The sequence below is a fragment of the Arvicanthis niloticus genome, chromosome 3 (genome assembly GCF_011762505.2).
Source record: "Arvicanthis niloticus isolate mArvNil1 chromosome 3, mArvNil1.pat.X, whole genome shotgun sequence".
Lineage (NCBI taxonomy): Eukaryota > Metazoa > Chordata > Mammalia > Rodentia > Muridae > Arvicanthis > Arvicanthis niloticus.
Window position 1 is genome coordinate 62,700,621 of NC_047660.1, and position 26,483 is coordinate 62,727,103.

A 26,483-nucleotide genomic window follows, 5' to 3' on the forward strand; every position below is an offset into this window, starting at 1 on the left:
CCCAAAGCCAACAGCAGCAGATACCCCATACCACGGGAAAGGCTACAGTGTGGGGAAGACCATTGTACAGAAAAAGCTTAAGCAAAATGCCACAAATTCCATCCAATCAGCATGCAGTAGGCAGAAAGTTTGCAAAGCCAACATTCTCTAATGTGCTGCTGCTGCCCAAAAGAACCCTGACTGAGGGATTGTAAGAGAAGAGTTCATGAGGAAAGCTCTATGCTTGCAGATTATCTATGGGCAAATAGGAGAAAGAACAAAACCCTCCAACCAACCCACCAAATCCACAAGGACAATAACAAATCCCAAAGCAAAAATGAAAATCACATTTCATCTTCTTGTGCCCTGTGTGCTGCATTCTGGAAACGCCCTCAGATTATAATACCACAATGACACTTGGCTTTAGAAAACATCTTTTACTTAAAAACAAGGCTTCACTGGACCTGTCAACATAGTCATACATGTCATACATGAATACATTTAACAGTTACAACAAAACATGACTGACATAAAATGATGGCTGCTGAGGGCTTGGCAATGTCTTACTAGAAATAAATATTAGCACTTAAGTCACTGGTACTCTTTCCTGTGGTTAAACTCCAGCAAACAAAAAGGTTGCTTGCTGGATTTAGGGGGTCTGTTGGGTCTCTGTGAGGGTAAGAAAGTGAGGCCTGAGGAATCACATCCTAGCTTAAAGCAGACCCCAGCACACACCTTGGACACACAAGGCTATTTAACACAGTGATCTTTATATACATATAAATACATTCTTCCCTATGCTGATATTTGAACTTCACATAATTTAAAATAAGGAAGCAGACACAGAGATGCAAATTCTATATAAACAGTTAAATCTCAGCTTTAAAATATAAAACAGAACTATGCTTCATACAGTTTTCTGTACAAAAGTTTCTCTTGTACGGGGTTCAGTAATGTTCACATTGTACAGAGATCTCCTAAGGAGCAGCCAGATATGAAGAAGAACATCTCTGATATGCCACTGGGAGACCTGTGAGTGACATGGTCTCAATAATACATGTTCTTATCCCACCAGCCTGTGGAGGTAGAAAAAAGTAAATCAGAAATAGCGAGCCCGTGGGAGGCAGTGCACAAGCACCAGAAATCAGAGTGCTGGGTGAGGGAGTACAGCCGCTTTGATTTCCAACTTGGCAAAATAAAAACTAAATTTACTTATATCACTACTCACTTCCAGGGTAGAGCCTGATGAATAACTTTCGCATCTCATCATACACCCAAATCAAAATGGCATGCGGTACAGCCACAAACCAGTACTGAGCCCTGGAAACAAACAGAGGAAAGTGGGATGTGGCTTGTCCAAAGAGATAGCCCAGACCCTGGTCAACAGTGAAGGCACAGGTGGAGGCTCTCTGTTAGTTTTCCCTGCCTCACTAGAAATAACAAATACATTACACCACACAGCACAGGCTTGCCAATGTCCCTACTTAACCTGAGCTGGGACTGCTAAAAGCAACCTTGGTCTTTGAAGAAACCTGTTGGATGAGAGTGGTAATGGTCTAGCTAGGACTGGAAACCCACTTTCTTCCACTGGGAAATAAGAAGATGAAGGGATGGGTTGGAATGAAGGAATGGATCCATAGCTTGGGATCCATTTAATCTCTTTGGGAAGACTGGAGGAAGAGAACCCTAGTGTTTATTCCAGTTGTGAGAGCTCAGAAGAGAAGGTCAACTCACCTGAGCATGGTAAAGCTTAGAGCTGTGACACTCCCAAGACCATAAGAGAGGATCAGCGCGACGATGACCTGTGAGGCGATCCCCACCCAGATGACTTTATTTCTGCAACACACATGAAAGCAAACAGATGCTGAATTTCCAAGGTCATGCACCCAGCAGACCATGCCACAGGCCAAGTCAACACTTCATGTATTACAGGTGTGGGCTGTTAGAGGGTCCTGAGACCTTTGTTATCACCACGTGACAGGCTCATTACCCCGAGGTTAGGCATGGAGGTACCTGAAGAGACCCTGCTGGAAGATGGAATTCCTCCGGGTTTTCCTGATGATCAGATCTGCAATTTGTTGGATCATGATAGCAACAAAGAAAGCTGTTGAGCCTGTCCATTCCAGGTATTTTCTCTGATACCTTGTCTGTCAAGAGGAAGAGGCAGATGAGACCCTGGAGGAAACCTGACCCTTTTATCCCACTTCACTTAGATTAAGGGTAGACTATCTTTTTTTTTTTTTTTTAAGATTTATTTATTTATTTATTTATTTATTTATTTATTTATTTAATGTATACTAGTACACTGTAGCTGTTTTCAGACACGCCAGAAAAGGGCATCAGATCCCATTACAGATGGTTGTGAGCCACGATGTGGTTGCTGGGAATTGAACTCAGGACCTCTGAAAGAGCAGTCAGTGCTCTTAACCACTGAGCCATCTCTCCAGCCCCAGGGTAGACTATCTTCTTGTGTTCAGAAAAAAATTCTCTTGAAACAGATGATAAGGGGAAGACATTAACTTATATTACCCCATTGTGGCTATTGGCTTGCTTATACTTCCACAGCAGTTGTTGAACTAATGCAAAAGGGTGAGTTTGAGGGGCTGGTGAGATGGCTCTGTGGTTAAGAGCACTGGCTGCTTTTCCAGCGATCCTGAGTTCAATTCCCAGCAACCACATGATAGCTCAGAACCATCTATAGGGGGATCTGATACCCTCTTCTGGCATGCAGATGTATATACAGATGGAGCACTCATTAAATAAATTTTTTAAGAAGCGAGTTTGAGAGATGAGGCTGAGTTTTCTCAAAATCCAAGTCACTGTTACCAGGGACCTTCCAGACTTAGTAACCAAGAAGCATCCAAATCTGCCTCAACAAGACCATTCAGGGAAGTGGTTTTCAGGACAGTGTGAGCAGGCAGTGAGAAGAGAGAAGGACCAGGTGGCACTGGCCTAAGAACTCTTGACTTACCCATTCCTGCCCGTAGCTATCTTCCAAGTCATTTATGTCATCTGTTTCCCATGCTACCCTCAGGTTGATGAGAGAGGTGGGCCAAAAGCCTTGCTGTGCATAGACAGTGAAATAGACCAGGAAAGCTCCCAGGGCTTGCATGAGACCTGAAAGATTGACAGGTTCAGATGTGAGTGCTATGCTAGGCCCAGAGCATAGCACTTGTGCTCTTCTTGTGCTCTTCTGAGTCATCCTCCCACCCTGCCTAGGACTGGAATGAGTTCTTTGGGAGAGATCCTGTATAGTGAGACATGGGTAGGGGGATGACCAATGATGCTACACCCTCATCATACCAATGTGAAGGTAAGAGTAGATGGCCAGCTGCTTGTTCACCAGTCTGTCTTTCTTCTTGTGGCGAGGTTTCCTATTCATAATGTCACTTTCTGCTTTCTCATAGGCCAAGGCAATGGAGGGGATCTAGAGAAGGAAAAACCTTGTGAAACCAAATCCAGGAAGGCAGAATGATGGCAAGCAAGGGTGGGCCAGAGGTGAGAGTAAGTGGGTGATGGAGATGGGGAATGGGTATATCCGGGGTGCAGATAACAAGGGTGCATTGTTTATATGGGATTTAAAAACATCCATCTTTTAAAAATCAGTCTGCTTTTGGGCTGAGGGTGTGGTTCAGTGGCACAGTGGTGCTTACTAGAAGCATAAATAAGGACTTGGGTTAAAAAAAGAAGTCAGTCTGCTTTTTAAAATTACCATGCTCTGGCAATTCTAAATAAAGCTCATTATTGCTTTATTTAGAATTTTTTAGTTTTTATTTTTGCCACCATAAATAAGCCTCCATTTACAGAATAAACCACCATCCTTCCCTTTTGGCATGCAGTTAGATGACAAAGCAATGTTGTACAACAGTGGTACTGTACCTCACAGGTCCTACCATAAAGAAAGCCCTTAAAAGACAGAGCCCTATCCTTACATTCAGACTTCCCAATTTGGGAGGTCTGGTCTAGGCTAGGGATTTTGTATTTCAAAACTAGTCCACACTTAGAGAATCATTGGAGGATGAGAAAATGAGTAGGCATAGAAAGTCCTGGAATATTGGAATATGAATACATTCTGTTTAGGAAGGGTATCTCAGATCCTCCCTCAAAGATAAAACATCTTTTATTTTCCCCATAAAGCAGAGATCAGACCTAGATGCTACACAAAGGTGAGAAAAGAGGCCATGGTCAGGGTCACCTTTGTACTGTGACTTTGAATCACTCTCTGTTGGTTTTCTTCTCTTTGGCCTGGGTAAGCCAGAGCCATATGGGGGCTTTTAAGAAGCTTTATTTAAACGGATACAGGCTGGAAGATGGGGGAAGTCTTAGGTGGGTGACTGTTAGAAATAACAACAAAAATCTGAAAAAGTCATACAAACACACACAAGAGACCCTCACTGCATGAACCAGACCCAGCTAAATAACAAAACACAAACTCATCATTTCATTCCGTGTTTAGCTAGGCAGTTCCAGATTACAGTTCTCTAGCTTAACATGGTGACTGTAGGGCCATCACTTCAAGGCACTAACTCTTCCCCAGAGCACGATTATGTGATCACGTCTCCAAACAATAAGAGATGGAACTGATGATGGTATATTCTTTGAAAGGTCAAAACTCCTGTCTTTAAAAGAAAAAAAAATTAATACTGGAGATCAAACCCACTTTTTATCTTAAAAATCTTCTCATGGAGTAAAATGATTTTCATTTCCAAATACTTGACGGATATCTCTAGTCCACTGCTGGGAAGCATGGTCTATGGACCAGAAGGAGAAGTGTCACCTGGGAGCTCATTAGAGATGGAGAAATGGCCAATGGTACAGAAGGCAATAGGTATGACCTTTATATCCTTGGGGCTGTTATCAGATCTTTTAGTACCACTTACAATGTCTGTGCCCAGGTCAATGAATAGAATTGTGATGGTGCCAATAGGCAGGGGGAGTCCAGCAACAATGTAGATCAGAAAAGGACAGAGCTCTGCAATGTTCTTTGTCAAGGTGTAAGCAATGGTCTTCTTCAGGTTGTCAAAGATCAGGCGACCTAGGGATAATATGTCTCTTTATAGGACTTGCTTCTGGACTTCCAGGAAACCTGGCTACCAGGAAGACACACCCCAAGACACCACTCACCTTCCTCCACCCCTGTGACTATAGATGCAAAGTTGTCATCTAGCAAGACCATGTCAGCTGCATTCTTAGCAGCATCAGAACCTGCTATCCCCATAGCAATCCCGATGTCTGCCTTCTTTAGTGCTGGAGAGTCATTCACTCCATCACCCGTCACAGCAACAACTGCATCCTGTTGCAAAAACAGAAATGAGGCAGGTAGACCACAGGCCCACCAGGAAGCATACCCCTACTTCTTCTGTCTTGCAACTGGAGAACTACTAAAGCCAAAAGGATCTCTTTGGGGAGAAAAGATAAAGATGGACAATCTAAGAAGAAAGAATAAGAAGCTCTGACACAGACATATGCAAAGGAGGAAGTTAAAACAAAAACTTCAGTGCATAGTCCCAAGAAAAAGGGGCGCTGCACAGAGTCAGCCTTCCTTATTGATGGATTCTCAACCTAGAGATTCTATCATCTATACAGAAAAATTCTACAGATTCCACCATCCATACAGAAAAATTCTGGAAAACAAAAAGAGAGCTGTCTGTGGTGGTGTATGCTCATACTTTACAGTACATGGAAAATTAAGGCAGGAGGATCATGAGTTTGAAGCCAGCCTGACATACACAGGAAAACCATGACTCAATAAACAAAGGCAGAGGAGGGAAGGATGAAGGGGGGAGAGAGAGAGAGAGAGAGAGAGAGAGAGAGAGAGAGAGAGAGAGAGAAATATTGAAAAAAGAAAATTGCCTCTGTAGTGAACATGCACAGATTTTCTTGACATTATTTCCCTCAAACCAAACAATATGGAATATCAGGTATTTATGCAGCACTGACAATATATTTGGCAACATGAGTCATATGGAGAAGTCCATGAAACGTGAGTACTTTCTATACAAATGTTCATCTTGAGTGACGTGCTTTGTACTTGTAGGTATTCCAGAAACTGCTTCCCCATAGCCACCAGGGATGGCCATTTCTTACGTCTCACTTTCGACATTATATGTATTTACTCTTAGAAAGCCTTTCTATATCTATACCCTTCCACAGTCACAAGGGTTTGTGTGGTTTCTCCACCAGAGCCCATGTTCTTGTGACAAAATAAAAACAGACAATGTGTGGCTATGGGATGCTCTCAAAGACGAACAGAACTTCAGTCCTCCCAACATGTGCTCCACATTTCCCAGTGGATAGCCAGGTCTTCCAGTCCTCTGGGAGCTGCTGCTGACCCACCTGCCTCTGACAGCCCTCCACAATGATCAGCTTCTGCTGGGGCGATGTCCGGGCAAACACGATTTCTTGGTAGTTGGTTAAAAGCTCATCCAGTTGTTCTGGGGTCATGTCCTTCAGTTCCATACCAGTCACCACAGCAGCTTTTGCTTCTCTAAAAGGGCCAGAGGAGACCAGATGAAGCCAAAGGCCAGATCATGTAGCAAAACAATTCTGAGCACGCTTTCCATGTCAAGATGTTAGCTGAGGCTAAAACAGGAGACCGTTTCCTGTTGTCTTATGACAATGGGAATAAAATGTCAACCAGCCTTTTCCTTCCAGAGATGGGCAAGCACTGATACTTCCTGGGGCAAGATAAGAAGGAAAGCACAGTTCTTTCCTTCTCATAGGATAACACGTTCTGCCTGAATGTGTGGTTATGTAGGTGGCTATAAAGCTGGAGCTGAGGAAGCAGATAAATAAAAAGTATTGACACAAAGTGTGCATTTGTGCTCGGGATGTGGTGTGGCTCTGTGGTAGAGGGCTAGCCTAGATTTGACAAAGCAAACAGAATAAATAAGTAAGTAAGTAAGTAAATAAATAATCCATTTTACTTCTGGGCAATGTGATGGCAACTGGCATGAATATGTGTTATCCTATTAGTGACCACTCTAAACAAATAAACAAGCCTCAGCCCTGATTTTTGCAGAGGGCTGATTATATATACAAAAGAGCAATGACAAGTCTAGGTTTGCCAACTGTGCACGGAGGCTCTCACTACCTAGTAATTATTTATTACCTGGCAACCATGTGTTCCTGTCAAGCATGAGTGCCTGGGCAATCTAGGTCATTGTTCTTTCCCTTCTCCCAGATTCATGAAAAAAGATCCCAGTGGTAACCTCAACCTACCATCCTGAAGTCTCTGATTCTTTATGTCACTCAAAACCTAGGCAGCTCCTCCCCTGTGCATCTCCTCATTAAATCTGTTTTATTTTCCATCTCCTTGGCTAGATGGGAGGCTCCCCACAGGCAGGAACAGAGTCTGTTCCAGTGTCTGATATAAAGCCTGGCATATAGCTGGAAGGCACCAGCTAGGTTGAAAGAGTTGATGGGTAAGTGAGTAAAAGAATGATAGGAGGCTGGATGGCATACAGACATGATTAGAAAGAAGAAAAAAGCTTTCATTCTACTTTTTTTTAATGGTTTTTTTGAGACAGGGTTTCTCTGTGTAGCCCTGGCTGTCCTGGAACTCACTCTGTAGACCAGGCTGGCCTTGAACTCAGAAATCCACCTGCCTCTGCCTCCCAAGCGCTGGGATTAAAGGTGTGCGCCACCACCGCCCGGCCATTCTACTTGATAAGTAGAAAAAGAGAGTCTGTTACATGACTCTGCATTATGAAGTCGATTGAATACTCAAATACGTGCCTGAGATGCTCACTGTTAGTGGGTGGTATGAGTGAAACCAGAATGATCCTCAGGATCCTTAATTCTACAACTAGGTCAATAGCAGGTAATTTCATCTACTTTTTATTTTACTCTTCCTAAGCTGAGAAGGAAGTTTCTAGAGCTGCTGTCCTGTGCTGCACAATATTTCCAATCAGTGATGCAGGACGCATAAGATCATCTTGTCTAGTGATGTTATCTTAATTGCTCTAAACACACTCTTAGATGTTCATACAACAATAAAACTACATTTTCTATAGGGCATAGCCTATTGTTAAGCTACAGCCAACTTTACTTCATTGAATTTTGAAATACCAGGCAAGGGTATTAATGTGCTTGGCATGTACCAGATGCTCAATAAAGTGTTCAGTAAACGAATGAATGTAAATTATAATTCAAGTCAACATAGCTCTACCCTGGGAGGGTATAAGCTAGAGGATAGTTTATTCCCACTAGTGAAAATCTTCAGAGTCAGCAGGGCCCAGTGGGGAAGAACTTGACCTTCTGTTCCACTGTCTGTGGCTACCTTTTGTTGACTTGCTCCACAGCGATTTTGCGGCGTTTTGCAATGTCTTCCACCGTCTCATTGTTGGCTGATATGATTCCTACACTCTTGGCAATAGCTTTGGCTGTGATAGGATGATCGCCTGTGACCATGATAACCTGGAACACAGACAACAGAAACTCATGGGTAGTGAGGGGCTTTGCTGGCTAAGTAGGGGTTTATGGGTCAATATTTACTAAAATGCTGCCTACTCTCACAGGACCTGATGGTTTTACTCATGGGCAATTCTGGATCTCAGATACCACTGTTTCTGAAGGATGCACTGGTCCTGTCTGGACCCACCCTTTCTCCCAGGTTTCTTACATATCCCCCCTGACACTAGAGCAAGCCTTCCCCCTTGCCATCATTTTCATTTGTAAAGGGGCCTATAGGTGTCTCCTAGAGACAGTCATGTGCTGCTTTAACAGTCCTAATGTTAACACAGAAGTGAAATTCATGTTTAGCTTCCATATCACGAAGACAAATAAATGGATTATGGAAAATAAAGTACTAAAACCTTTTATTAACTATCCTAGTCTAGGGCAGTGGTTCTCAACCCCTTGGGGGTCGCATATCAGATATACTGAATATCAGACAGTTACATTACAATTTATAATAGTAGAAAAATTACAGGTATGAAGTAGCAACAAAATAATTTTATGGTTGGGGGGGTCACGAGGAACTGTATTAAAGGGACAAAGCATCAGCAAGGTTGAGAACCACCGTTCTAGGGCAATATAATGTCTAATTCATGGTCCCAGCAAGTTCTTCTCACTGTAGGTACTGCATTCGTTCATCCCACATACATTGTCTTGCTTTGGAGGACAGTTATCAAAATCTCAGCAGTATAAAGGAAGAGGTCTAAAACAGAAATGATGATGTCCGCTTGAACATAATTAAAGACTGACACTGTGCTCTGATGACTATTCTTAGAAATGGATATAACCCAGAGAAAGGAAAATGGCACTCACCTTGATCCCTGCACTCCGACATTTGGAGACTGCATCTGGCACAGTAGACCGAGGAGGGTCGATCATGGACAGAAGCCCCACAAAGCAGAGGTTGGAAGTGGGAAAGTTTATGGAGTCTACATCAAATGTGTAGCTTTGGGGAAACTCATCTGCTGGCAAGTAGAGGTGACAGAAACCTGGAAGAGGAAAGCATTTCAGGGTAAGTGAAACCAGAATAAAGTATGACAACAGGAAAAGAGTCAAGAGATGGTCGTGTGGCGTGGTGGTGGAGGACATGCTTAACATATAGGAGGTACTAGGCAAGAGCAGCTGGGTACAAGCATTGTCTTCAGTCTCTGGGGCTGAGGTCAAAGGCATTCCTGTGTCTGGGAGACCTCCACGGTCATGTGACTTCCATCAGTTTTTACATCAAGTAGTCTCCAGCATGGCTCACTGCTTCTCAAGTTTCAGTAAGCAGGCAAGAGGTCAAACAGGAGGTTCCTAGGGTGACTCTAGTCACATGGAGGCTAATCTGTTGTTAAAATAGTTGCTTGGTGCTGTAGGTTATGTAGTGTGTGTTCACATCACCAGCATCTCATTTATGCATTTTATCTGCTGTACAAACTCAAATAGTCTGTAGAAACACACATTCCACAGATTCCGAGTCAAGTGGTAAGCACTTTCATGGTGTTTAATGAACCTTATCGTCAGCCATGGGCTGTGAATTCGTTCTGTAGTTTTGAATAGGTGCCATTTGGTCAGCCCATGATTCTGACAGTGGAACACACTAACCCATCACACCACTTCAGAGATGGTATTTCTAAAGTTCCTTCCATCTCTAACATGTCCTGTCTCAGTTCCTTAGTTATCTTTCCCCTGCTTGTAAAATATGATAAGTAATCATTTCTGAAGTCACCATTTCCCTCTAAGAAGTCGAAGGGTCTTAACACTTGCCTCATAGGGTCTCATTGATTGACTCTTCTTCACACTCACATCATTTTGCTTGTATCAAATACCCACCCTCTTCCTTGTTCAGTGAAATGAGAGAAGCTGCCTCTTAGTGAGACCAGTGTCTCTCCTCCCATCACCTACAGCAAGGATGATCCTTAACAAACCCTGAGTGTAACTCTGACCAGCTCACCCTTGTAGCAAAGCATTCTGTATTCTCTCTTAACTGTAAGACAAAACACCAGTTCCTCAGCAAATATTTAAGGACTCTACATCATGACTTCAATCTGTCTCCCCAGCCCTGTTCCTTGTAACTACTCCATCTCATCCATCCTGGGACACTTCATGGACCACTCGCTCCACCATATGCATAAACCCCATCCTTTCTTTTTTTCCTCTTGGCCTCTGCAGTTCTCTCACATGGATACATTTCCTTCCCCCATTCAAATTCTGCAACTCAAGACCCAATTTAAAATGTGATTTCTTCTATAAAGTCTCTGGCTATGTCTGTAATTCTCTTCAGTGTTATCTCTTACATGTTTCTCTCTTGTTTATATATGGTTTTCTTTTTTTCAGTGCTGGGGATTGAACCCAGGACCTCACACATGTTACACAAATGCAACACCACTATACTCCAGCCTCCCATATTCTTCTTTATATGATCCATGTGCTGCCATGGCTACTCTGCTGGTTAGTGGGACTTCTTTCATGACTCTCAGTTGAACATGGATGTTCTATTACACTCACCCAACACGCGCTCGCCCAGACCACCCAGCTCCATGTAGGCTGTGTGGAAGGCATCGGCAGAGCTTTTGTCCAGTGGCTGCTCCTGGCCATTGATCATGATGGTGCTGCACTTCTCTAAGATCCTCTCGGGGGCCCCTTTCATCACCATGAGGAAGCGTTTGTCATTAGGGTCCTCTGTCTCATGTATGGAGACCTGGGAGGACATATATTGGGCAGATTAGCTATGGTTCTTCCGATTAGCTACAGGAAATGCAGGGGGAACATTTTTTTTCTTGTCATTTGCCCTCAGAGGATAAAAGAGGAGGAAGAATCATAACACTCCCAACCATGGTCTGTCCTTTGGTATTTGTAACTAATTAAAACACTAGATTTGGGTGACTCAGAAGGGCATGGTGAGCTGGAACCCACACTAGGTACAGCTTGTATTTTAAACAGACACTGGCCCTTTAAGGCCCTTTGAGGAGGCCAGGAGTACTTATGTTAGAGTAAGCTATGGACAATGGCATTGTGAGAGTTGGGACTAAAAGAGCCCTTGTCTCACTTCTCTCTCCTAGTGGTGAGCAGCCATCTTTTGTATATGCATATGTATGCATGTGTCTGAGTGCACATGTGTGTGCAGGTGCACATTACTTGTGTGTGTATGTGGCTCACAAGCACATGCACGTGTGTGTGTGTGTGTGTGTGTGTGAGCACATATGTGTTCCACCTTGTTATTTGAGTGTCTCTCATTAGCTTGGAGTTGACCCATTGGCTACGCTGTTTGGCCAGTAAATTCCAGAGAGGGAATCTGTCTCTGCCTCCCAGACCCAGCTTTTTCTCAAGGGTCCTATGTTGGGAGCCGACTTTAGCAGAAAGCGGCTAGATCAACTTTGCAGCCATCTGGAACCATATACCCTGACGAAAGATTTGGTTTTCAATAGCCTACAACAGCTAAAGCACACTCTGATATCCCACATATTTTGTGTTGCTGTTTACTGGCCCCAGCTGCAAGGTGCACTTGGTGGCCACGCCTGCAAGGTATTGCAGTTCACGTGCTGTCCACGTGCTATCTACGCCATACATGCCTGTAAGGCACACGTGCTATCCACGCCTGCAAGGCATTGCGGTGCACGTGCTGTCCACGCTATAGACGCCTGTAAGGCTTACGTCATATCAACACCTGCAAGGCACGTGGTATCCACGCGCCTACAAGGCACGTGGCAAAAGCCTATAAATAGCTCAGAATTCCCTTCAATAAACGAGACTTGATCAGAATCTCTGTCTTTGTCTCCATTCTTCGCGTCTCTTCCCCTTTATCCCCATTCTCTCTCTCGCTAGACCCTGACCCTCGGACCGGAACGGGCAGTACGGGTTGCAACAGTCCTACAGAACAAACTTGGGCCCTCATTTTTGCCAGGCAAGAACTTTGCTGACTGAGACATCTCCCCAGCCTTGAGCAGCCATTTGTAAATACTGAGCTGCCAAGGTCAGTAGGAATTCCTGTCTCAGGATGGATCTAGTTTAACTATCTAGACATAAGGAGAGATTGTGGAAATGTAGAGAAGAGGGCACTGTTACAAGCAGCCTCTTCCTCCTCTTCCTCTTCTTTTTCTAAATAGTGCTTTATAGGAATTAAACTCAGAGCTTTTTAAATGCAAGGCAAACCCTCTACCATTGAATCAGATGCTCTAGACCAGGAAGCTTTTGAAATCTTTTTGGAGAAAATAAGATATACAAAAAATTGCCACCACTTTGGGATCAACAGTTGATTCAAATCAGTAGTTGCTAGACTCCAAGTTATCAAAAATAAATATAACTTTTAAAAATAATAGAAAGAAAATAGCTTTGCCAGTTGCGTGTTTTAGTGACCAAGAAAAAACAACAATCCAACCAATTAACCAACCAAAACTTAATCCAACCCAACCTAACCCAAACTGAAGAGCCTCCTGTGTTAATTACCATTATCCTTCATTTTCTGAATGGTAGGGTGGAGCTCAGTGGCAGAGTTTGCCTAACACATGTGAGACCCCATAGTTCAATCTCCAGCACCACAAAGAAAAAGCTCTAGAGGGAGGTGTGCTGGCACATGTCATGGTCACACAATGATGACATCACCTACCATGACTACATTTATTATTCAAAGCCCAAGTCAGACCCCTCACTCTTAGCCTGGACCTCTGCAGGAAATCCCATCTGCAGTAGGAAACTGGGCAGACAAGTTATGGGTCTGAGTTGAATAGGACAGTCATGATTGGTTGCTGTCATTGTTGGAGCGATTCAAGGCAATGAGGCAATGATGGCCATGTTCTTCCTGAACAGTGAGTAGAAGGGAGGTACCTACCTCCATTCCAATGGCATATGGAATGGAAGTAAAACATAATTTGGCTGGTTCTCAGGACTTGCCCCTTCAAGGGCAGTCTCAGGCAAGCTTTCTTTATGTGGCTTGCATGATATTTCTGCATTTGTGAGGTATACTGTATAGATTTTAGTGACATCAAAACTGACTGGTGCCACCTAGACACTGTGAGACTATGATCACAACACGTTCTAGGGGTTTTTATTCCTATTCTATATATTTGGATCCATTGGTCCTATCTCATGGGTCTGTTATAAGGATTAAGTGAGATAAAATTAAGTACCTGGTTTATATAGTTACTTCTTATATCCTTAGGAGATTGGCTCCAGAGCCCAAGAATATTAAAATCTAAGATGCTCCTCATACCCAATATATTACAGGACACAGTATTTGCACAGGAGCTAGGCTCATTTCCCTTAATCCTTAAATAACCTATAGATAACTTACACTATCTAATATCTCAGTGCTTTGTAAACAGAGAGTGTTCCAAATTTGTCTGCCTGTCTGTCTGTGAGCACACATGTAGGACACATGGACTAGGGTTAGGGTTAGGGTTAGGGTTAGGGTTAGGGTTAGGGTTAGGGTTAGGGTTAGGGTTATTTCTATTCTGTCTGACTGTCTGTGAGTACACATGTACGACACATAGTCTAGGGTTAGGGTTATTCCTAGTCTGTCTGCCTGTCTGTCTGTGAGCACACATGTAGGACACATGACTAGGGTTGGGGTTATTCCTAGTCTGTCTGCCTGTCTGTCTGTGAGCACACATGTAGGGCACATGGACTATTCTTAGGAGGAGCAGACCCTAAGAAGCTCTTTGTTTTTCTTTCTCTACCTTAATTCAGGGATGGTAAGGTTGGCTTTATGTCTTTTCTTGGTCATTAGAATGGAGGAGGAGGGGGAAAGGAGAAAGAGGAGGAGGAGGAGGAGGAGGAGGAGGAGGAGGAGGAGGAAGAGGAGGAAGAGAACAGCAATGACACCACTGGCAAACCTGACCTGGTTTGACCAATACTCCTGCCCACATCTCCCACCCCTCCAAGGTCTTTTGAAGCCAGGTCTGGTCTGGAATTTAGATTCACAAATGGATGAATACAGTAGTTGTGTTGTTTTAATGACAAACAAAGATTGCCAGTTGTGAGGGAAAGCTCACCTGAAATTTGTTGGTAGAATTAAAAGGAATTTCAGCCACTTTGTGGTTTCTTTTCCTTATTTCCATCACATCACCCAAAATAACTTCTGAGAACTTTAGCAGAGCAGTTTCTGAAGCATCCCCAACCACAATTCTCTGGGAATCAAGAGATAAATGTTTACAGCACATCATAACCTAGTTCTTTTGTGACTCTTTTCAACAAACCAAGTTGCCTTTAGTACACCAACCAACAAGTGGTTGACTAAGATTATTGCCTAGCTGAAGAGACAAGGTCATCACCAAGTGGCTATCGGTGCTTGAGCCAGGACAATGGTAAGAACATAAAGCAATGGTGCCACCTACAGGCACAATGGAAGTTTGAGCAAGCAGGAGCTCTGTTGTGGATGAGTGTGGCCCTGAGTATGGTCGACATGAGTGGGAGAGAGATATGGGGAGGGGTAGAGCCTTCTAGAATGCACTGCCAGGGGGAGATGTACAGGTGTGTGTGGTAAGAGAGTAAGCAGTGTCATCAAAACTCAAGTAGTAAAAAACAGGGACTCACAGAAAAAAATTAAGCTAACTTTGGTGAAGGTAAAACCAATCAGTATTTAAAAAATTAGTGGCAGATGAAAAAGATGGAAAGGAAGGCTAAAAGCGGGAGAGGCCAGTGAGAGGTGGGAAGGTCAGCGAGAGGCGGGAAGGCCAGCGAGAGGCGGGAAGGCCAGCGAGAGGTGGGAAGGCCAGTGAGATGTGGTCCGGCGACTTAGATGCAAGTGCTGATCATGATAGAAGTGTGAAGTTGTGTAATATTCCAAACCTACAATGGGAGGACATGGTGGCTCACTAGATAGAAGAAAATCAAAGATAATTTCCAAAACTTTTGGCTCAAAGACAAGGAGAATGACTATGTCAGTGCAAACATTTTAACATCCTGTTGACTGGAAGCCAGGCTGGGCACAGAAATAACAAGGGGACAAATCAGCTTTATGAGGGGCAGGGAGAGAGGGAAGGGAAGGAGAGAGAGAGGAGGGGACGGGAGGGAGGGAGAAAGGGAGAGAGAGAGAGAGAGAGAGAGAGAGAGAGAGAGAGAGAGAGAGAGAGAGAAAAGAAGAAGAAGAAGAGGAGGAGGAAGAGGAGGAGGAGGAGGAGGAGGAAGAGGAGGAGGAGGAGGGAGGTAGGGGTGTGGTTTTAATTCAGTGTTCCAAGACCACTTGACATCCTGTATTCTAGTCAAGAGGAGAATGTGCTATGTAAGATCAGACCTTTTATTTCCATCCAATTGTATTTTGTAATTCAGCAAATAGCATTTGTGTATCAAGGAACTCTGATTATGTCCTGCTAGCTTCCAGGAATCAGTAAAGCAAGTTCAAGACACATTTGCTTCTGGAAGAGATTGAATTTGATTTCTGCCAAACATCCTTGTAAGTTTTCAGTGATAGATGGAGTGAAGAAGACCTTCTGCTCATCTCTGGAGCCAGATTTGTTCTTGCCAGAGCAAACTTTGCCCAGTGGGAGAGACTAAATTAAGCACATAAGTAGAACACAGAGTGACCTCGTGCTGCCTGTGACATAAGACCTAGAGTGGCAGCAGCCTTACCTTCATGATGGGGACATTCTCCTGGCCTGGCCTGAACTCTGCTCGGTTACACAGTGTTATTATCTTGGACAAAGAAGCCCAGGTTCCAGAGCTTTGGTCAAAGGCTTGTTCTGGACACAGAGAAAGAACAGTGGTTAACATGGGTGATGGGTCTGCCATGCCTGAGTCACACCCTTCACGTAAGACCAGCGAGCCTCAGCCCCTTCACTTGTGTCCATGTCTTTAGGCTTGGATGCTCCACAAAACTCACTTGTCTGGTTTTCACTTGTATCAGCCACAAAGATCTGGTTGTCAAACCACAAGTGAGCCACAGTCATCCTGTTCTGGGTCAGGGTCCCTGTCTTATCTGAACAGATGATGGAGGTGGAGCCGAGAGTCTCCACTGCCTCCAGATTCTTTACCAGGCAGTTCTTCTTAGCCATCCGTTTTGCTGTCAGTGACAGGGTAACCTAGCAAGAGGGGAGAAGGATGCTTTGGGGACAATAATTTTGAACTCAGGTCATCTGGGACTGACTTTCAGGAGAGAACTAGGATGCTGTTAGACCAGAGGTGGTATTACAACCAGTAGTCTTGATTAGTGAGTTGAAAGCCACCCTAAAGCCCTACTAACCATGATCTTAAAAAATAGATTAAATATAGGACACTTTTATTATTTCTATATTCTTTTAAGAAAGTGCTCTGGAAGTCCACAGGTAGCAAAGCCAACCCATGCAATTCAAAAGTGAGCCCAGTTAGCTGGGGTGTGGTAAATTGCTTGCCTAGCATTCATGAGGTGCTGGGTTAAATCTCCAGAATCACAAAACACAAGAAACCAGGAGTGAGACCTGGAGCTCAGAAACATTCTTCTCTTGTCTTTGGTCTGGACAGCCATTGGCCACTGCTCATAGAGTTAAATAGCTAGCATATGAACTCTCCTCCCACTCCCATGGGCCTCCACAGCAGACGGGGGAAGAGGGAGCTTTTGTCTAAGGACTGAATTAGATGGGCCTGGGAAAAAGGAGACAGGAGAGCCAGGGCTAAGTCTGAGGTGGTAAGGAAGGGGCTGAACTCCTTTATAAATAGAAGGGGTGGAGAAAAGGGATTTTAGAAAAGCAATCAGGACATGCATTGCATTCAGAAATTCTATAAATGGGGGCTCAAAATTTATCTTATCTGGATAAAAGGACATGTGAAATAAACCTAAGTGAACTAACTTAGATCTCCTGAAAATATAGTTTATAGGACAATGCATCCAGATGTTAGCAACATCATAATTCTTATTGTCAATCACTCTATGAAACAGTCCCATGGTGGTCTCTGGAAAGGAGGGTGTGTTGCTCTGCAGATGGGGGACGCTGTGTCTCTACAGCCACAGTGGTAGGTGCCAAGAGGCTCTCTAACAGCATAAACTCACAGTGACAGTAGCCAGGAGGCCCTCTGGCACATTGGCCACAATGATGCTAATGAGGAAGATGATGGCGTCGAGGACATAGTACTTCATGCACACTGCGGTGATGAAGAAAATGATGCCAATGGATACAGCCACCCCTGCCACAATATGGACAAAATGCTCGATCTCAATGGCAATGGGTGTCTTCTCACTCCCAACGCCTGAAGCCAAGGAGGCTATGCGTCCGATGATGGTGCGGTCACCAGTGTTGATGACAATGCCAGTTGCCGTACCTACAGGAAGGAAGACATTGTTCTCCAGAAGTTCTGCTCACAGCCCAATGGAGGACTGGAGGGATGAACATCTCAGAGCCAAGAGGGAGAGGCATGTACCCCTGAGAGCCAGCTGGCCTTACCTTCCAGACACGTTGTAGAATAGAAGCCAATGTTCTTGGTTTCCAAGGGGTTTTCATGGGTAAACTCAGTTGAGCGAGCCTGGGGTTCAGATTCCCCAGTAAGAGAGGAGTTATCTACCTGAAAGAAAATTTGAAAGTAATTCAAAATTAGCTACTTTAATCCCTACTTTTTCTTCAAAATAGGGAGAGAGTGCTGGGTGCCTTTCAGCAGTCTCCTGGAGGAAGATGTCCTTGATACTCACTTTGCACCCTTGGGAAAACACCAGTCTGATGTCTGCAGGGATCTGGTCCCCTCCTTTAATCTCTACAACGTCCCCCACCACCAGCTGCTCTGCTGGAATGATCTTCTTTTCTGAATCTCGGATGACAAGAGCTTGCTGTGGAAGAAAGCCATGACAGACACTTAAGTCTCTGGAGGGCACTATGACCTTCCCACTGTCTGCACCTATGAAACCCCGAAGTGGGGGCTGTGGACACATGGCTGTCAGAGTGGTGAGGGAAAATCTAATGACTGCTTCACATTAGTTCTCTGGACCAGAAAAGTCTACCATTGCTTGGCAGATACAGCCAAGGCAGATGATGAAGGTAAGGCCCCTCCCACAAGGCCAGGCAGGTGAGAACCAGCCAAAAAGCCAGACTTCTGCCTAGATGGGGAATATTAATGAAGGAGCATCCTGCTTCTTTCTTGGTGCTGCAGGAGGCATCTCTTGTACTCAGAATTTCCCTTCTTTCATTCAGGGCCAGAGAGGTTTCCTAGCTAAGGACACAAGGATTCCTGGGAGAAAAATGTAGACTAGATGGGTCTCCTTGACTGTTGGTGAGGAATATTCTATAACCATCTGAGAAGCTGTCTAAAATGGTTCAGAACATGTTGCACAATGACCAATGCTCTGTCCTGCGTTTCCCTTGACTGAGCACTTTCCTTGATCCCACGTCAGCCTGTGACCACCTCAACTCTGTAATGAACTAGGATTCAGAGACATGAGCTAATTTGACCACAATGCCCCAGACAGCCAGGAGTGAGGCCACAGCTGCCGCCTTACTTATTCAGGAAGAGACCAGAGTTGCATGGCTCCTACTCACCTGGGGGATCATCTTACTAAAGCTGGCCATAATGTTGGTGCTTTTGGCTTCTTGGTAATAAGCAAAAACCCCCGTTAAAATAACAACCAGGACAAGTATGGCGCCCAAGTAGACCTGGGTAGGGAGGAGAGGCAGTAGTCATGAAACCAGATAACTCCAAATCTGAAACAGTCTAGCCTGGCTAACAGTGTGACACCAAAGTGGAAAATTCCTACCTTATTCCGTGTGACAAGTCACAAATACAGAGATGCTGAAAGCATTGCTGAGAATTACCTTCAGGCTATGAAGTATATATGAAGGAAACTAATTTTGTGCTAATATTAAGATATCTTTTTTATATATACATATATTCACCACCCCACCCCCAGTCTGAAATCTAGAACATTTCTTATTGTTCATGTTCCTTGGCAATCAATCACTCTCTGCCTCCATTCCAGCCTGAGGACCATGGATATGTCCTCCAAAGATGTGCCTTTCTGGTATTTAACATCAGCGACCACAAACAACACCTAGCTTTTAACAGCTGGTTTTTTTCTCGTGGTATCAACCAATTTAATTCTTTGGGCTTGGCACTGAGTTGTGAGCAAGTAAAACTGCCCTCCATAGGAAAAGGAGAGATTAGCTTTGAGGAGAGAGCTTTCCACAAATACTTCATGATGATTGTCTTCCTCATTACAGACTAAGTGTTTTGTCTCTATTCTAAAATCCACATCCATATGGTCAGAAAATGAGATACCACTCATTTCAGAGCTGGGAGAAACTCCTCATATTCACCATTTCCTGGTGGGTGGTAGAATCTTAGCTTTAGCCTAGCACTGTGTCCACTGATGGCCACACCCAGTGACTGTTTCTCCCCATAACCAAGGGAAACCCAGGATGGCTACTTACATTGTCTAGGGATGCGGTATTGTTGACATACTGGATCACATATGCGATCCAGCACAAGGCAGCACCTATCCACAGAAGGATGGAAAAGCCCCCCACCATCTGCTTGAGGAACTTGATGATCTCTGGAGTTTGCTTGGGAGGGGTAAGGGCATTGGGCCCATCTCGAGCCAGGAGCTCTGTAGCTCTGATACTGGAGAGACCCTGAAAAAGCCAAGAAAAACACACATAGAAACAAAAGTTGCTCCCTATGTTTCTGCAGGGTGTTGTTAGGTATTAATACTGCCCCAGAAGGCCCTGGAAATGTGAATTATACTTCGTTCTCCAAACTCCCACTCTTTTTTTTTTTTTGACAAAGATTACTTTTGTTTTTATTGACAGGGTGATATCCAATATGTATACATTACACAATGTTTAAGTTAGTTTAAACATCTATCTCCAAAAACCAGTTCTTGTCTTGGATGGTGTGTAGAGATAGCATCCAGATCTAGGAAAACGTTGTATCTCTAAGCTATTTTCCCGACCCTATTTTGACTTTTTATTTTGTGACATTGATACTGGCCTTGGACTTGCAATCCTTCTGCCTCAGCCTCCCAAGTGCTTTGACACATGTGTGAGTCACCACATCTAGCACAAACTATCACAGAAAACTCCTTGTGCAAATCTTTTCTTTCTAATTATGTTTAAGCTAGGGGCAATATCTCTGTTTTGTTCATTGTGAGTCTGCCCTAAGATCTGATGTTTTTGCTTGGTAGTGACTCATATATATATACCACTGGATTCTGAGGTACCAACTCATCTTCTTGCTGCTCTTTTCTCCAGAGCCCCTTTTCTCAGTAACTGTTGAACATTTCCACAAGGCCACTCTAGAGGTATTTCTAATAGTACCTATGATGGTCGCATGCATGCTGAACACACACAAACCCTTTCCACTGTCCTTGTTCCCAAACAATACAGCACAACACCTATTGACACAGCATCTTAAGTACATTACGTGTAAGTGATCTGGAGATGCTTTAGAGTATATGGGAGGGGATGTGTCTGTTCCGTGCAAAGAGTGTGCCATGACACAAGGAACTTCAGTGTTTGTGAATTCTGGAACAGATCATTCAAAATAAAACTCACTTTCACTTGAAAGGGTTTGTGACCCCCATGGGGAGAGCAACAATACCAACTAACCAGAGCTCCCAGGGTCTAAACCACCAGCCTGGGAGCACATAGGGAGGAACCCATGGCTCCAGATGTATATGTAGGGGAGGGTGGCCTTGTTGGGCATAGGTAGGAGAGGAGATCCCTGGTCCCATGAAGGCTGGAAGCCCCAGTGTGGGGGATTTCAAAAGTGGGGAGGTGGGACTGGGTGGGCGGGTGGGGGCGCATCCTCATAGAAGCAGGAGGAGGGGGGTGGGATGGGGGTTCTTGGTTGGGGGGAAAATGGAGAAAGGGGATAACATCTGAAATGTAAATAAAATATCCAATTAAAAAAGAAATATCAAGATAAAACTTTCAATACATAAAAAAAAAATAAATAAAACTCACTGCTGTCTCTGCTGTTTTTACCTTCTCATTTCTACCCAGCCAGCACCTGACCTCCTCTTACCTCTAACATTGCAAACAAGATTAGAAGTTAAGTCAGATCCCCTTGCACTATGTGTTGTCTGTCTATCTATCTATCTATCTATCTATCTATCTATCTATCTATCTATCTATCATCTATCATCTATTTATCCATTCATTATCTCTGTTTGTCTCACCTCTCTCTCAATTTCTCTCTCTCTATCTCTCTGTCTCTGTCTCTGTCTCTGTCTCTGTCTCTCTCTTTCTCTCTCTCTCTCTTTCTCCATCCTTCTGTCTGCCTTTCTGTCTGCCTGGGCTACCCTGTTTTGGACCTTCATTTCAATTCTATCTTTTTGTCCCATTTTTAAACAGTTTTCTATTACACACACACACACACACACACACACACACACATTAAACTTGCGAACCCAGATTGCTCTTGACCCACCCTTGCCCTGTCTGAACCCAGGGCATTCCTCAGACTTAAATCTGGACTGTCGTTCTGAACCCCATTCAGACACTATAGGCTGTTCTGGTCCCTCTGTTCAGAAATTATCCATCTCTCGTTGTATAGTTTCAAACTTTCTATTGTTACCCCAGTTGTATAAAATCAATATTAAGCTTCCTTACTCATCTGCTGCCTTAATGCCAGGATGGCCTACTCCCGCTTGCCTCTCCTGCCAGTCCAGTGTGGATTACATAGTAAGTTTTTTCTTTTGAACAAATGAATATTCATTTTCTGTCAAGAGGTTTGAATTTAGGCTAGAGAGATAGTTCAGTGGGTAAGCAAGAGTACCTGCTGCTCTTGCAGAAGACCTGGGCTTGGTTCTCAGCACCCACATGACACTGCACAGCTATCTGTAGCAGTTCTAGGGGATCTAATGCCCTCTTCTGGTCTCCATTGGTACTGCATACATGTGGTGCATTTATACACATGCAGCCCACTCATATACGTAAAAATAATAGATGCATAAATAAATGCTTTTTAAAAAGAGGCTTACACTTTTGAAATTGAACTTGGATTTGAATTCACAGAAGGAAGCAATACTTTTTTGGTGAAGAATTTGTAAAGTTCTAAAGTGCTTTGGTACCTTGAGCTCTGAGATGGAGACTCTGGGACCTTACTTTCTAACAATGGCCTTCCCAGCCTCCAATAAAAAGAATTCCATGCACCATTTTACTTCATAAATCAACCTCTGTCCATAATCGTCAGGAAGGTCTGTGTCATTCTGGGGACCATATCTCCCATGCTGTTAATGCCTGGGCATCTAGCTCAGTAAAAGAGCCTGGCTGGGGCCTTGGGTCAGGGACACCAGCTACAGCAGGTGGAGTGACTTGTCTTAGGGTCCAGCCATACAGAAAATGGCTAGTTTCCCAGCTGTGGCCTTAAGTTACCCACAGCCTGAGCACACCAGCACTCATTTTTGTGTAGTCGGGATGTTTGCCCCTCAGACCTTCAGTCCCCTGGTGGCTTACCTGGATGATGTTTGTACCATATTTCTGTTCCAATTCTGTATTACTGAGTCTGTGGTCATCCTGAAATTCACAGAAGGAAAGGGAGTAAATGACATCATTCCAAAGGACTCCACCTACTTTAAAAGCTGGAAGTGGTACTGAGGCTAGAAGGGGCCAGGAAGGTTGGTGAGGAGGGGAGAAGACTGTGCAGTGAGTAGCTGGTGCAGGGGAACCATGTCTGCTCCATGAGTACACACAGTGCCATTGACACCAGACACCATCTTTGAGCAATAGAACACCTACTTGCCTCAACCTGCCCTCCAGCTTATGCAAGCCCTGGCATCGTCATCTTGTAGCTATGAGCTAGTTGGAAACTTCATTCAGAGCTGGATGCTGAGACTGGCTGGAGGTGATAAGCAAAGTCAAAGTACATGTGAGGCGAGAGCAGAAGGGAAGGGAAAGGGGGAGCAGGGCTGTGGGTGTGGGTGCTCCCTCTGCTCCTAAGAATTAGAGCAGCACAGGCTCATCACTCAGAGTGATTGGTTCCAAGGCTCTAATTTGCCACAGAGATCAAAGTTCAAGGGTATTCAAGCACCACACCACAAACTGCAGGACTCTTGTGAGAAGCTTGCAAGAGTGGAGGGAGGGCATGTTCTTACAAGGAAGCAGGAAAACAGGCTCAGATCATGGGAATCACTTCTCTATATAGTATTCAAAATACTTAGAGAAAAGTTCATATCATAATTATAGGCAGAGCTGAGTATGGTGGTGCCTGTACACACAGGATGCCCGAAGCCTCAGGACTTGTGAGGCCCACAATCAGTACTGAAGTTCAAGGGCAGTGGGGACTCATCCCAAGCATTCAGTATGGACTTCATAGCAAGACCCATCTCCAAAGTCAAGATAGATAAGTTGATATATGTAAAATTAAAAAAATATCAGGCTTATGAGGGAATAGGCATATATCAAATAGCAATCTCAAGGGAAAACGATGTGTCTCAATCTTAAATGCCAGAGACATACAGGACATAATAATTCTTTCTGTGTGTTATCTAGTACTGCTCTTTGCTCAGTTAATTGTATCCACAACCCTAACAGATAGGCATTGAGTTTTCCCTCTTTAATCAGGTCTCAGCCAGAATGCAGCCCAGTCTGGCCTTGAACTTGTGATAACTGCCCCCTAAGCCTTCTAAGCGCTGGGGTTAAAGACGCTTGGAAAGAGAAAAAGTGACTGTTACTCACACTGAGATTTAAACTTACATCAGTCCAACTTCTGAGCCATGTCCTCAAATGTCTACCAGGAACCATGCATACAACAGCCAAACAGTTTGCTTTTTAAACAAGTGCTCCAGGAAAGTTAAACAGCTCTGACTTCTAGTATTTGCTGGTTCCTCGTGAGGCAGCATGCCAAGTTCCCCAGTAGTGAACAATAGGCAACCTATCCTGAATGAGCTGTTTGCATAAGTCTGGCAATAGCCCAACAAGCACAGGGCTTTGAGGTCTGCCAATGATCCGCACTGATGATCCAGCGCAACGTCAAGCTCCCTTCGTAAGATATCCTGAAAGGATATCTTACATTTCACATCCAGGGTAGCTGCTCATTAAATCGGTTAGCTTTAATAACCCAGTGGTATAATAATATCGTTCTTCCAGAAAGAAAATTTCTAAAACATAGCTCATTCTCCCCCTCATAGACTTCACAAACTCTCCCATTTTACATAGGGAAAGAGAAGGGAATGGGGGTGTGGGGTAGAATGGGGTTGGGGGAGGTGCGTTTCCATAGCTTGATTGTGCCCAGTTACAGCTCAGTCCTAGAGAGGGACTTTGATTGAGACTACGATTGTGGAACCCAAACCCAACATTTCTCCCCTATCGCAGTTTTTTTCCAGGAATGCGTAACACCTACCTGGTGAGTGAGAAGAAATGGGGTCTGCCTTTGTGGCTTACAATTAACCTCCTGGTCCTATCTAGGACTGCCTCCAACCAGAACTCAGGAATCTGGCAGCAAGGATAGAGGAGGACACAGGAGAACAAGGCACAGCAAGTAAAGATACCATCACACTCTAAAACAAACAGACAGACAAACCAACCAACCAACAAGGAGATTGGAATCCTTCTCAGATATTCCAAGCCATTGATGCCATTTTTTTTCTTTTCTTTACCAGAGGAAAGTTATAACAACAAATTCTCTGGTGAAGGTGCACCAGACTCTTTTGCCTTCAGGAGACTGACCAGATCAAGTTCTTTCTTCAGCTCCTCCTTCTCATGATTCTTGTTGGGTTCTGAGTCTTTGTTCTTCGCTCCCTTAAACTTTTTGTCATCTCTCTGGTCTGCCGGCTCGACATCTTTAGTTCCATTGAGCTCTACAGAATAAATTTCTGTTTTCTGGGAGAGAAGCAGTAGTGCAATATTAGCTTCACATAGGTTTTCCTGAGGAGGTGCCTCGCTCCTCCCACAGGGTGGGGAGATCCCCAGAGGAAGAAGAGTGTGGGTCCCTTCATCCCCACCTGGAGAGGAAGTGGAGGACCCGACTGTGAGAAGTTTCCCTCCTTCCCTCACAAAAATTATTTCCCTTCTTTTCTGTGGAGACAGGAGCCTCCTCTGGTCCAGACCCAGCAGCATCTTTTCAAGGGACCCCTTCTCTGGGACGGGGCAGGTGGGACAGTTACCATTTTTTCTAACACCTTGGTCCTTGAGTCACACCAGCTGTGCCACCTTTCTTCTTAGGGAAGCGGTGGTGAACTTTCATCTGCAAGCGTTGCTTTTCAGACCACCTTGCATCCAACAGAACCCAAGGGTCATCTCCAAATTGGAGCTTGCAGAACAGCTGCTGTGCGGCTGGCTTGGCAACCCTGAGGACCCTTCTTACACATCTATACTAACTTCTATACAATGTCTGCTCAAATTTTTACCATATATATTCTTGGCAGCTGGGAGTGAGTTCAGTGTTAAGATCGCCCACCCGCTGTTGTCCCAAGACCAGACATTTCTTTTTCCTGCGCTTCCCGAAGGTCGTCTAAGGTCCCCACTAGAGATGGAGCTATCACGCACCCGGCGCATACTGTGGCTGGTGGTCCAACCCGCTGGCAAACGATGTAAGACACCGGATACTGGAGTGCTGAGGTGCGCCCGGTAGGTGTGAAGACGCGCGTGCTCTTAGCGACGCGTTGGACTGTAGTTCGCAGAGAAAAGTCCGATCTTTTGGTGGCGGTGGCCGCGGCGGTGTGCTGGTCCGGGTCCCTGAACGGTGATGGCGGTGATGACGAGGAAGTCGGCGTTGCAGAAGCAAGGCGCCAACCCGGACCCAGCACGCTCCTCCGCGGCCGATCCCCAGCCGCTGTCCCGGGAGGTGGAGCGCGCCTTAAATGCTGCTTGCTCCGCCCACGTACCTGGGGCGACACAGCTCATTGCACCGGGACACCCCTGGGATAGGAAACCGGAGGGCGCGCAAGCCTGGGTGGGGTAGGATTGGTGGCCAGGGAGCTGAAGATCTAAGGTGGGGACTTCTTTGGTACCTGGCGGGAGGACCCGGGGGTCTGCCTTAGGGCCGGTCTGGCGACCAGGTTCAGCCAGTTGCACAACAGCAGTGGCACGCGCCAGGTGCGTGCAGCCTCCCCCCCCCCCCCCCCCGCAAGCGCCACTGTCTGTCTGTCAGTCGGACCTCGGGTTCCTGCAAGCCCTGGGCGCATCCACACCCTGTGGAGTTTTTATGAAAATCCACACCCACTTTCTTTTTAAAAA

At 44.8% G+C, this 26,483-nt stretch overlaps 1 protein-coding gene across 2 annotated transcripts; it reads right to left on the reverse strand.

Annotated features, from left to right (window-relative positions):
* Positions 1-401: 401 nt before the first annotated feature.
* Positions 402-26,066, reverse strand: Atp12a (ATPase H+/K+ transporting non-gastric alpha2 subunit). Of its 2 annotated transcripts, XM_034498114.2 has the most exons (23): positions 25,794-26,066; positions 24,975-25,127; positions 22,764-22,823; positions 19,737-19,937; positions 18,849-18,962; positions 18,008-18,142; positions 17,766-17,883; positions 17,375-17,643; positions 16,232-16,430; positions 15,982-16,091; positions 14,406-14,540; positions 10,924-11,116; positions 9,250-9,425; positions 8,261-8,397; positions 6,316-6,466; positions 5,104-5,272; positions 4,860-5,014; positions 3,283-3,406; positions 2,951-3,096; positions 1,993-2,126; positions 1,714-1,815; positions 1,208-1,299; positions 402-1,055 (listed from the first exon to the last, which is right to left on the reverse strand). In XM_034498114.2, the coding sequence occupies exons 1-23, from the start codon at positions 25,800-25,802 to the stop codon at positions 1,027-1,029; spliced, it is 3,111 nt and encodes a 1,036-aa protein (XP_034354005.1). In that variant the 5' UTR covers positions 25,803-26,066; the 3' UTR covers positions 402-1,026. The 2 variants fall into 2 exon arrangements, with proteins under 2 accessions (XP_034354005.1, XP_076787070.1); XM_076930955.1 differs by lacking the exons at positions 402-1,055; positions 1,208-1,299; positions 1,714-1,815; positions 1,993-2,126; positions 2,951-3,096 and having other exon boundaries at positions 3,360-4,598.
* Positions 26,067-26,483: the final 417 nt, after the last annotated feature.

Coding starts and splice junctions, on each gene's coding strand:
- Atp12a (XM_034498114.2), bottom strand. Junction 17,884..18,007: donor TGTTTTCCCAAGGGTGCAAA/GTGAGTATCAAG, acceptor ATTTTCTTTCAG/GTAGATAACTCCTCTCTTAC. Junction 16,092..16,231: donor TACAAGTGAAAACCAGACAA/GTGAGTTTTGTG, acceptor CTCTGTGTCCAG/AACAAGCCTTTGACCAAAGC.